Source organism: Apteryx mantelli, chromosome 1 (assembly GCF_036417845.1).
Source record: "Apteryx mantelli isolate bAptMan1 chromosome 1, bAptMan1.hap1, whole genome shotgun sequence".
Classification (NCBI taxonomy): domain Eukaryota; kingdom Metazoa; phylum Chordata; class Aves; order Apterygiformes; family Apterygidae; genus Apteryx; species Apteryx mantelli.
This window is the reverse complement of record NC_089978.1, coordinates 71,987,014-71,999,576: the sequence shown is the minus strand read 5'-3', so window position 1 is coordinate 71,999,576 and position 12,563 is coordinate 71,987,014. Positions and strand designations below refer to the sequence as shown.

Sequence of the window (12,563 nt, the reverse complement as noted above, 5' to 3'; positions counted from 1 at the left end):
TGTTGTCTCTTACTAGTACCTTCAGAGAGTGATGAGTAAATGACATCCTTGGACAGGACGGATGCAACTCCCCCTACATGGCTGGGGGAGGAGCAGTTGCAGCAATTTTTGATTGGAGTGTAGTGGGCCTTACTGAATTACGCAGCAGTTTCTTGAATCCGATTGTGGTGGCTAAAGGCTGTAAGAAAACAGATCTGAATATGGACTAAAGAAAAATAAAGTTTCCACCTGCAAGCGTCCACAAATTAAGACTTTCCCTTGCTTGCTTTTACCTTATTTTTGGGTTTGTTTTGTAGGAGAGCTTTCTACCTTTTGAAATTTTCCTTTTTTTAAGAGTGACTGCTTTTTGGACCTTTATGGTCAGCTGATGTTTAAGGGCTGCATATACAATGCAGTAATTTCTTTCTGTAGAATAGCTTGTAGCACATGATACATACTGATTTGGTAGGGTAACTACTTTAAATGTTGCTTTTAAATGATTACACAAATACAAAACTTGTGTTCCATGTTGGTGTATGTTGCAAATATTCTAAGAGATACTTCCTAAATGTACAAATTTTGCATATTTTGGTTTCTTTTCTTGTTTTCTTTTCTCTGAATTTATTTACCACAGCACTACTGTAGAGGTCAGTACCATTCTCATTTTCTGTGACTGTCGCTCTGTGAGCAGATAATGCAGAAACAAAACAGGACAAGTGTGTTGCGTAATAATTGACTTGCTGGTTACTTCAAACACTTTTTAATACCACCGTCCAACCCCCATAGTAGGCCTAATGTCACAGCTGTATAGAAAATCTCATTCTAGCTGACTGGAACCTCTGTGGATATGATCGCTCACTGCCAATCCCTATTCAGTTACGGGTGCTGTGGAATACACTGGATAAGTATTTATAGCTTGGTTCTTTAGGATTTGTAAAACCCCAGACTCAACTGTGCTGTCACTGCTATAATTTTGCAGGCTCCTTCACAAAGATCTAATCACGAATCTTTTAAGGGAGTTTATTGTAGCCTTAGCTTTGAAAATCAACAGGCTGTGAGTGGACCTCAGATTTCTTTCTTGTAGAAATGAAAGTTTGCAGAGCTTCTTCTAAAAGGATATCTTGAAAATATCCTGTGTTAACTTAGAAGGAGAAATGAAAACAAATTTCTAGTTATTTTTAATTCTGTATTACCATCAAGTAACTACTTTTGAGGTGTACTATATAGGAATTTTCCTTTCCGTGAAGTTTTCCATTCTGTCAAGTTTGTAATAAATAGCAGGTGCCAAACAACATCAAAATAAATGGAGAAATAAAATGGGGTACTTAAAATGCCTTTTCCATGTTCTCTAGACTGTGTCCAAAAATTGCTCCTTGAAGCAGAATCTCTGGCAAGTGTAGTGCTATTGTAATTCGTGAAACATAAATGAAAACCTGAGCGCATTTCAGACCCTGAAAACAGTGAGGCTCACCACAGCAGCCATTGTAACTATTATTTCCCCTCCTGCGATCTTAATCCCTGGTAGTCTGTCAAAACTTACAGGCTAAAGATCCTTCCAAAGCATGTCAGTGCTATACAGGAACTGCATCAGTGTTTGACTATTTGAGAGAGAAATGCTGCAAACCCAATATCCCATCATGATGTCCTATTAGAAGCACTGTCTCCCACCTGCAGAAGGATTACTTCTGATGCAGAAAATCCTCAAGTGGAGATGCACGCTATCCAGGGGGGAGAATTTTCAGCCCTAACTTGGATAACTCCTGAATGCTGAGACTCCTTCAAATACTCAGAGGAGAATTAAGCAGACATGCTTTATTTTATTTATTTTATTTTTCTGGTAGCTCCTGATTTAGCTTGCTGTCTGAGAAGTTAGACGAGAGGGAAATGAAACCCTTTGACTTGAAAGTGGTAAGACAGCATGGTGGTTCACACAGCTGGCTCTGTCAAACACAGCTGTAGGTTTATCTGGAAAGTACAAGTTACGTCATGGTCTAGTAAAACATGGGAGAAAAAATGAGTTGGCTTTGGACCATTGGTCTTCCCTTCTCTCCTGGAGTTAAGTAGCACCTAAATCAGGTGAGTCAGATAGTCCATGACTTCTCTCTACTATGTCCTTTAACAGTTACTGTTCCTCCTGCTTGGACTTGACACCTCCTGCTTTATGTTTCCTGGGCTGTGCCTCTAATCTAATGTTGGCCTGCCTGTGACTGTGTATTGCAGATGCCATATTTTAAATTTATTCAGAGCATATTTTTATAGGACCAGGGCTCCTGTAGTACAAAAAGCATTCCTTCAGCTAATTTAAAAATCCTTCTTCTATTCAAGGAGCTGGGAGATGCTGGCAGAACTTAGACAACTTTCGAAATTGTGACTAGCTGAAAAACTTATAGCAGTGTCAGGCTTAAAATATTGTTGGTGTCTGAAATTGGTGAACTTGGCATAACTTAAAAAATCTGGCCCAGCATACAGTGTGTTTGCTCCCAAAGATCCTAAGGTACTCTTCATAACAGCATGTATGTTATTTTGACCGAATTTTCAACTTAGTTTATTTCCCTAAGTGATTCCTATGTGGCTTCAGCAGAGAAGGATATTCCCAAGTTTCTAAATTGTTATGCAACATCATCATCTTTGGTTCAACACCTGTGGTTTCAGTAGAGCTTGTATTACACTTTAATTTGAGTAGGACAGCCCTTAAAATTTGATCCCTTATGTCAAATTATTCTCTTTTTCCAGTACCTCCTTAAAACAGATAACTGGATGCCTGTCTACTCTCTAGCCCATGCTATACCTACACACTTACCCTATTTGCTTTCTATCTATAGGTATCTCAGCAACTGGAGGGGGAAAGAAACTCCCAGAAACCCCTAACCCGCATGCTAACATACATATTTTCTACTGTCTCATCCCTGAAATTGAGCAGCTGGGCATCATCCCTCTCCCCCAAGGCTGTAAAATATCTATCCTCCAGAGTGTACTGGGGCATCAGGCAATAGAAATCTGTGTGTGCATTTGGCAAGTTTCCCAGTCACGCTGAAGTGTTTTGCTGAAAAAGTGAAAATCATATCCCCAGTCAATACATGCTTTCCCCCATCAGATGGTGCTCGAGGACAGATTTATTGGACTTCTCATTCTCCAACAGGCAGAATCTTTCCTCAATACAAGATTAAGAAAAAGTCTCCTCTGCAAGCTGAGGCTAAACAGGCCATTTAGAAAGACCTAAAAGTGCTGTTGAACTTGCTTTTCCTCTGCAGGAGGAAAAAAAAATGGTATGAAGAGACAAGCCTCAGACCCAAGCCAGAGTAAGAGTGAGATGAGAGGGGCCAGCTGGGACACAGTCGTGTTGCCTGCTGCTGTCATTGCTCCTGAAAATGAGAACATCCAGGAAAATAATTGCCAAAGGTGATGGGGGTCTGTTCAGGCATTAGCGGAAAGGAGCCTGGAAAAGGTGGTAGGAGCAGGGGTGGGCAAGCAAGAAAGCACTCACACGGAGACAGAGAGTCCCAGGACTCTTGTGATTCTGCTTTACAGTATAACGCTGTCGGAGTCTTGCCTTGATGTTTGTCTTCCACGGACCTCAAAGTGCTTTGAAAAGGTGACTTAAGTATTAGCATGTTTTGAAGCACCAAGAGCTTAATATCAGATTTCATAAAAATGACCTCCGATTTCATGTGCCTGTGCTATGGGGCACCCAGTTTAAATAGCAGTGATCTGAGTATGCACTGTTGTAATGGACAGCAAATAAAACTGTAAGGTTCCCGCAGTCATTATTTAAAGCTGTGGGAAAAAAAAGGCACCTCCCCAGACACAAGCCAATTGCTTGGTCACTACCAGCCCAGGAAAGAGAAAAGCTCCACAGAGACTAAAATAAATGTTGATGTGCAATGTTTTGTGTTTATTCATTGGCCACTGATATAAAATACCTAATCTAAAGAATCTGATCTGCAAGGAGGACCTGATTTCAAAACTGAAATCCAAACTTAGGACTTCTTTCTTATTCAAACATGATCTCGATAATGTAGTGACAGAGTATTCGTGACAGTTTTACTAATGAAATGTATGTTCTTGTTGAAAGGCAAATTCAGATTTGTTTTTGAAATTTACTGACTTTGAATCCAGTTTTATTTCCAAACAGGAGATGATTATTCATGGATTTCTAAGTATTGCCATGGTCCTTCCACAAAAATAATTTGTTTATAATAGAGACATTGCCTCAACATGAACGTTTGACTGAAATTTTCTAGGGTTCATATAGCCATCTCTCTGAAGCTTAGAATTTGCATTTGACATACAGCAGAAATTTCCATAGCTTGAACAAAGGAAAAAGATTAAAACGCCTGTGCTGATAGAAGAATTTAGGAAAGTTTGACATTTCAAATAAATACATAAAATGAATATTTCTGAGCAGCTGTTTAATGAGTGAAAGTCTTAATCCCTATTTATAAAACTCAACCCCGCCCCCAAACCTTTGAAAGAACTCTACCCTGTGTTTTAAAAGGAATATCTGATTTTTAATAGTTTTTCAATAGTTCTTCCAAAACAAGCTTAAAAAAAAACAAATCTTATTGCCCACTGATTTAGAAATGTGCTAATCAAAGAGGAAAGTAAGTTATGATTTTCACAGTGTACATTCTTAAATGAAAGTTATGAATCTTGTAACAAGTAGAATGAAAATGATTTCTGCATTGTGCTGAAATGCATATCTGTGCTGAAGCAAGCTCAAAACCCAGGAAAGATTAAGTGGGACAGAAAGTGCAAATTCCTGAGAGCTACAGTTAAGTATCATTTATTTTAAAGCACCCTCCCTTCCCATATGCAGTCAAATGACAGACATTTACTCTAAGATGAAGAAAATCTGTGTTTCTTATGGGTGTTATTTAAGGTGCACAGTGACTTCAACTGATTCCAGGGCCTTATTGTGCTACTTTTCTGTACAAACAAATCAGAAGGAACATTTTCATTCCAGGGAGTGTATAGCCCAGACAAAGAAAAGATTATCTTTCCCTTTTACAGATGAGAAAAAAAAGGCAAATGAGTAGACCAGAGTCACAAGCATGAGTGAACGAGCTTTCTTGAATCTCACTAGTCAGTGGTGCAACCAGGAAACTCTGCTCGCTTTGTCTATGTGCAGTGCTCTACAGCCATTCTACTGCTGTGTTTGCACTGCAACTGAGAAACTAAGGTGCAAAAAGCAATTTTAAATAAGAACATTATTTATCTGCTTGAAGCTTTCCTTTTTAGGGCTTCTGGTGTAGTGCTAAGTGCTCTTGTTGGCATTAATGAAAGTCAAAGTCACTCAGATTTTCCTTGGTGATCCTCAGTACCTTTCAAAGGTTACACCTTGCCAAAAATTCAGGAAGTAAAAATTCAAGATATTCAGGTCTTGTCTCTATTGCAACTTTTCGCTATAAACTGTATTTGCAGTTCTGCTCCTACAGCTTGTTCCTTTTTTTTCCAGTAAGAAGATACTGTTTTTCTGTGTCCCAGCCCTTAAAACAAATTTGGCTTCAGGAATACATTTATTCTTCTTACAAAGTCTAGATGATAGGTGCATTGTGCAATTTTCAGTGTTATTCTTATTAAAGCTCTGGTCAAAACAAGTATAACTTGATCATAAATAAAATCTGAAATTATATAGAATGTTTTTAAAGATTCCCTTCATCACTGGACTTTCAACAGTGGTTTTCAATAGATAATTGGATATTGAACCTGGATGACTTCATTCCAGAAAAGATGATGTGATAAGGCACATTTCCATCCTATCTTGATAGTGAAAATAATGTAGTTAAAGCATTGCTATAAGTTATTTATAAAAGAGGTGGGGGTTTTTTTTGGTTTTTTTTTTTTATGTCTTCAGTTTTGCAGTTGTTCCAGTATTCCATTCATATAGTTAATGGCATTGGCTTTACCCAAACGGAAGTGCTTATATCCTCATTGAGTTTGTTTTTGTTTTTGTTTCCCATTGTTTGATGAGATGGTTTAGAATCCTAATTCATTATGTCCATGATTTATTACTGATAGCTCTATTTTTGCTATGTTCAATAGGGCTGGTTCTCAGGCTTATTTCTCTGCCTCTCCCCTTGTGATGCCTGCCTAACTAATCGTGGTGGTGGCATGGGTCCTGTTGACCTATGGTCTGCAGACAAATCTTCCCCAGTCAACGTGCCAAATCTTGATCTTGTCAGCAGTGGTTGCCTGAACCCAACGGATGGCTGAGGCTGGCCGCTTGTTTCCTGGTGCGCTCCTGCTCCATCCTGTTTCCCATCAACCTCATTCTTCCACTCCATTCTAAACTCAGGCAGTGGCCTCTGCTGTTTCTGTCTCTGGTCTCTCAAAATTTTCCCTGCTCTGGGTCTTAAATTGAGCACTGTGGTAGCGGCATCCATTTCAGAGTCACTGCTGTCACCCACTGTTAATTTAAAACAAAATTCAAATTTTAGGTACAGAATACTGCTGTTTCAGGAATATTAAAATAGCAGAACTCCAAACAGTAGTAGTCATACAAAACTAAAATGCTTCCCTGTGTTTTCTAAATTCAGTCCTTCCTGGTTAGACTCAGTAACAAATACTTAACTCTGCAGGGATAGAGGACAGATTTGACTTACCGTCCCCCTTCCCCCCAAAAAAACAATGTTTATTAGAAAGACCCCACTCAGCTGCCACTCACTGAGCAACACCATGGTTTTGCTGACATTTCCCCAAGCTCTTCAGTTCTGGCTCTGGACATGAAAAAACCTGACTTTGTCTGAGCTACTTGGGGTCTAGTCCCTGCTTACATCCAAGCAGGATGCAGAAATGAGATGTTCCACCCCCATGTCCCATACTCTGAGAGGCATCTGCAGAGCACTGAATGCTACAGGGAGTCCAGGAACTTAACTTAGGAAAAGGAGCTTCAATTTCCCACCAAGCAAAGGGTCTCCCAAAGGTAATGCACAGATGGACGGAAACATCCAATCCTTAATACATCTGAATGTAAGTTTTCAAAGAAAATCCATAGGACAGATCTCACAGGTTGCAAGTGCTACAGACGCCTTCACCCCTCCACAGCAGGGTAGAAAATGCCCAAGGGAAAGCTGGCATTACCATTCAGGGAATTAATTCTTAAAGGATCACTATCAGGAAAACTGAGCTGGAAACATTCTGGATGTGTACATGCATAATACCTTTCCCCAGAAGACTTATTTTAAATTGATTAACATATTCGCCAAAACTTGCACACTTCAGTCATCTGATAATCATTTGAACAATCATTTATGAATGACCCACATTTGCTCTTAGATTTAAGTCAGAAGTGGTGTTTTAAATGTATCAAAGTAATGAATTGTAGATTGTGCAACTATCATGAGAACAACTTCCATGAATAACCCACATGTTATTTCTTTTAAAAAGATGAGGAAGAGGTCAACAAAATATATCACCATATAATTGTCCGTTCACCCAGATAATTTTATATCAAGAAAGCTCCTCTTCAGACTGTGTTGGCAGGCTTCCCCCCCACCCCAAATAAGTCAAATAGTATATTTTTTGACAACTGAATAATCTAGAGGCACATTTCCTTTTTCATGTTTAATTCTAGGTGACAGTAGATGACCTCTGTAGACACAGCTACAAAATAAAAGGCATCCTACATTCAGGAAAGCAAAGATGCTTCATCGGGGACTGGGGGGAAGCAGGGCAGAAAAATCAAGAACTTTTAGTGATTGTGCAGAGATTTAATCTTCCCAGCAAGAGGTCTTGATTGTTACATGGCATGAAAGGGAATGATCCTCAGCATGGTATAGGCATAGTAATATAAATGGTAATAAGTAAAAATAATACATAGGATTGGTCAAAGCTTTCATATGAAATAGTTTTATTCCTACATAATTATTTGTGTTGTAAAACTCAAGAACTCCAAAATGAAACCTTTGTGAGTCTAGGCAGAAAAAAATTAAACATTTTGGTTGTAATTTTGAGCATTTTGAGAAGTTCTTCCTGAGATCTATAGATCAGAGATCACGTCCTCTTTTACCTCTCTGGTTTGGTTCTCAGGGCACTGCCCACTACTCTGACTCCCAAGGGAAAGGAAACCGTAATGAATCATAGGGTCATAATCCAAGAAGGAGATCTGAACATTATGTAAGAAAGAAAAGGAGCATGGGCAATGACAGTATTTCTGGTGCAAAAGTGTTTCAGGCTGCTACTTGCTCACATGAGAGGATATGCTGTGTGGACTATGCAACTAGAGCATTTGAACTACAAAAGCTACACAGGACTGTCCTGCTGGGGCACTTCTCTACACTAAAATAGCTGTTTTAGGCCCAGTCACTTTAATGTTCTGTAACCCCTGTTAAATATCCAACACCTAGAAATATGCTAAGAATGCATTACTCTAGAATATGTGCTTGCCCATAAAATGGTTAATATTTATTTGAAGATTAATATGCCGATTTCTCCACATCATCCCTGGAAAAGCTTTCCATCTACATAGGCAAGATGAGTTGCTGCACAGTAAGAGACAGCAGAAAATTTTCCATTACCTTTAGAAGATGTTTTATTTCTTACTCGTAGTTTCTCTGGGAGTTTAGTGTTTTTAGGAAGTGAAAGAAACCTTTTTGTATTTGCAGCAGCCTGTACAAATAAATATAATAAAAGTTAAGTTACAGCAGACTAAAGTACCTACAAAATGAATGTTAAGATGCACCACTGAGGCTTGAAAGGGCTTACGTAGCTAAAGCTAGACAGTAGTCTGGAATTAGCTAATGTGTGATCTTTTACTACACACTCAATGCTTTTTTGCGGGTTGAGATCTATGCTAACTAAGGTAAAGACAGAATAATCTTAGTCAGCCCAGTGAAAGAAAATGATATACCCTCAGAGATCAGAGTTAACAAATGTATGCCCTCTAACCACAACCTGACTCGGACAGGTTTTTTGAGGTAGGCAAACACTGCATCTTTTCCCGCAACTCCAGTCCGGAGCCTTATTAGTCAGCTGCTAAAATCAGGTTGAGATTGAAGCTTGGGCACAAGAACAAATCTATATTCTATCCTGAAAATGCTTTATACATATAAATGTCGTTATGACAGGTGACTAGCCACACTGAAGTTGATGGGAAAGTTAAGCACTAGTGTGATTGCAAGTTCAGGGCATGACAGTCTAGTTTCCCAACGATCAAACTCCAAGAGCCCTGGGTGCACAGCACACCTCATACTTCCTGGAACATAAGAGGCACTTTCCTCAATAGGACACTTTTTTAAAATTCAGAAATTTCTCAAGGGTAGCCCTTCTTATATTTATTACAAAGATTTTTTAAAAAACCTTTACAATCTACCAGCTTTCCCGTGCTTGTACCATTTGCTGTTGCACCCTCAAAGGGAACATGAAAGGAAAATCCATTTTCCATGAGCTGTTTTCCCTCTTTGGATATGGTAGTGCTGCTCAAGATCACTAAGCTTCCTCGTATGATGGATTTACTTAAGGATCATTATTTTTAAAATTACAGTCTATGCAATCTAAAAATCTGTTTCTGTCTCTGCCCCCAAAATGTCTCAATCCTGCTGAGTCTCTTCATTACTGCACCTAGTAAATCATTTATTAGTATGACAAAGAAAACATATGTATCTGTGGCTAAGAGAGAAAAAATCATTCAGGAGCAGAGCTATTGTTGAAGTAAATGCCAGAGTAGCCCAGGTAATGATCACAAATGAGATACAGTGCTTACTGGAGATGTCAATCCAACCTCAGCCGTCAAAGGACAACTGTATCTGTGAAGGTAGCAGTCATTAAGGAATCTTGCAACATGAAAATACATATTTATAAGATGGTTAATTTCCCTGTCACCTGAAATGGGAAGATGATTTGGGGGCTCTGCTTCTCTGTTGAATGAATCAGCATGCTCCTTTCCAGTACGGTCTAAAGTTTACAATGATGGTATAATAGGATTGCTTCAGACCACCAAATCTCATCATGCCATGAAATTTCTTGTAAAGAGAGGGGTTTTTCCTATTCTGTGTCAAAACCTGAAGTTCTCACTACATTTTATGGATACTAAAGAGCCCATGACATTTTTTAAATGAAGTGCTCACCCCATCTTGATCAAAAATGCTCCTCTTTCACATATTTTGGAGCACTTTGTTTATTTGAATGTCATTTTCTACCTCAACGATACAGGCCTCATCAAAATAGCGATACAGAATTCTGATCCGGTCCTTAAAGGTACACTGTGTGTGGAGTTTGTTCAGCTCCTCTGAGCTAAAATCATGGCAGAAAACCCTGCTCCTACATCATGCTCTACAAGACTCGAGCTTTGCTGAAGGGGTCAACACAAATTCAGGGGCAGATGTGTGCAACTCAGGGCGCAAGTGTGACATGCTTCTGTGGTTGTCTTCCAAACTCAGGATTTATGTTTCTGCATTTCAGAAGATTTTTTGACATAACACTTAGCTAGAGACAACTACTTTGTACAAACAAACTAAAATGCAAGTACCGGTCTTTCTCTTGACAGGCTGTTCGTTTTCCTTAAGCTCTCCCTAAGGCTGTGCCGGCGACGGATCAGAATTTCTTTGGCCTGCTTTTCATTCGCATCTGCAGCCAGGCTATGTCGGTTATATGACATTGTCTGAAATATAAAGGCAGTGGTTACGTTCTGAAAAGTACAATGTCAAATGCATTGAACTACATAAACTGTGCAAAACAGGCTTTTTGCTTTAATGGTTTAATAAGCATCTCAAATCCTTGCAAACAAAATCATATTAAAGATGATTAAGAACAAGGATAGTAATTATGCCAGCATTTTTTTAGTCATCTGCTTCACCAGCACCTGTTTCTTTTAAACCTGCTGATATTTATAATGGAAGAGAAATTGGAAGAGGCTGGCTTGATACAGTGTTTACCCCAGGCTCATACTAGCTCAGTCAATACATCAATAGAGGATGCACATTTGTAAGCGATAAGATCAGTCACACAGGGGGAAGTCATTTTTACCTCCAACAAGCTGAAACAAGCTCCACTTTTGAATGTTTTCCAAAGGTGCAGACATTCAAAATACTTAGCCACAGGAGGGTAAAAGCGAAATGTCCTTTGGCTTTTATTTCACTGCTTTTCCAGCTCATCAACTCTGTTCTTAATACAAGCAACTTCACAACTGGGGACAAATGGGAAACCTAATCCACATCAAGAACTGACCAAAATGCCGATATAAGTGGGACCATGTTGTGGCTGAATTTGCACCTATAATCTGCTTCAGAGTAATGTAAGTACATGGCAGGTAACATGTATACTATATATAAATATACATATGTATAAAAATATATATTATGCATTATATAATATATATGAAACATTAAGCTTTATCAGTAGTGTAAGATCAAGTAAACCATTCATGTAAAGGAGTCTGGATAGGTTGCTGTACATATGACAGGGGATGGACCCATTGGCAGTATAAGCAAACAACACCTTCAATTTTTTGCTATTGTGCAGCAGATGCAGAGCTGGTGCAAAGACACACTTTAAAAGTAGTCAGTACACTCAAAGATATTTAACTATGTAAAAACTTCATCCTTACTCGATGTCGTATTTGGTAGAGATTCTTTGTTAATATTTCCCGCATGTTTTCCATTTCAGTGGGAGAAAGTGGCTTTATTTTTCCTTCATGATATTCACTGTGGCAGAAGAAAAAATGGAAAATATAGGAAAGAGAGAGAGGAAAAATGTTTTTATCATTGGGAATTACATCAGAACTATTTCCTTTGTTAGAGCTGGAAACACCATTTTTAAACCAACCAAGGAAGATGTAATAATTTAATGCATAGAAATGAAACCTTGATCTCATTTCAGTCACTGGTAATCCTCAAAAGTTACTAGAGGTTCTCAAGACCCTCCAAAATTTGATATAAATTACATTAAATTGTGAATTTGATTAAGGTACTTTTCCAAATGCCCCTCAAGCTTCCCCTGTAGCTACTGTAGCAGATGTGCGGGCAATGGTTCAAACCCAGCTCAGCCCTACATGGCAAATCAATGCTCCCCGGAAGCCATGCACAGCTAACCTTGTAAACCTAGACTCTCCGGAAGAGTGAAGCTCACCGAGTGCTTCGTATGTGTGCTGCAAGTGAAATGCTCTTGTTTCCTATCTGCTTACTGTTCATGTGACATTACCACACAGGCCTTGTCAAAGTGATTATCCTGTGTACAGCCTGGGCTGTGAAATAAATACTAAGCCAGCCGTGATGCTCAGCCACGCTGGCCTTGCTTGCTTACCTGAGAGACACCGACGAGGGGACCTTGCTTATCATTCCACTCTCTGCCATCTCAATGGCATGTTTTATTTCCAGCTTCTTGTATAATGAAACAATGCTGGATTTGGGCTGGTTCTCCCGGATTAGAAGTCTTCGCAGGTATTTATTGTCAAACTTTTTAAACCTGTATATGAGGCAAACCAACCCAGCGAGTTAATTTTTACTGTGCATAGTTAAGGAAAGCCAATACACTGTCTCTAAAGCAATTGTGCCAGAGCTTATTCCCTGGGAACATTTCTACTCATATTAATAACTTACTGGTGAATAACCTGATAAAGAGTCAAATTCATCTTTGCTTCAAATGGTCTT

The 12,563-nt window shown here is 39.0% G+C and overlaps 1 protein-coding gene across 1 annotated transcript in view; it reads right to left on the bottom strand.

Annotated features, from left to right (window-relative positions):
* Window positions 1-4,224: 4,224 nt before the first annotated feature.
* SLC9A2 (solute carrier family 9 member A2) overlaps window positions 4,225-12,563 on the bottom strand; it is a 38,811-nt gene continuing 30,472 nt past the window's right edge. Inside the window, exons 9-13 of the mRNA XM_067311751.1 lie at window positions 12,217-12,378; window positions 11,522-11,618; window positions 10,445-10,576; window positions 8,496-8,586; window positions 4,225-6,385 (exon numbers count right to left, since the gene is read on the bottom strand). Coding sequence (XP_067167852.1) covers window positions 6,015-6,385; window positions 8,496-8,586; window positions 10,445-10,576; window positions 11,522-11,618; window positions 12,217-12,378 — 853 coding nt within the window. The 3' untranslated portion in view covers window positions 4,225-6,014. The remainder of the gene's footprint in view (window positions 6,386-8,495; window positions 8,587-10,444; window positions 10,577-11,521; window positions 11,619-12,216; window positions 12,379-12,563) is intronic.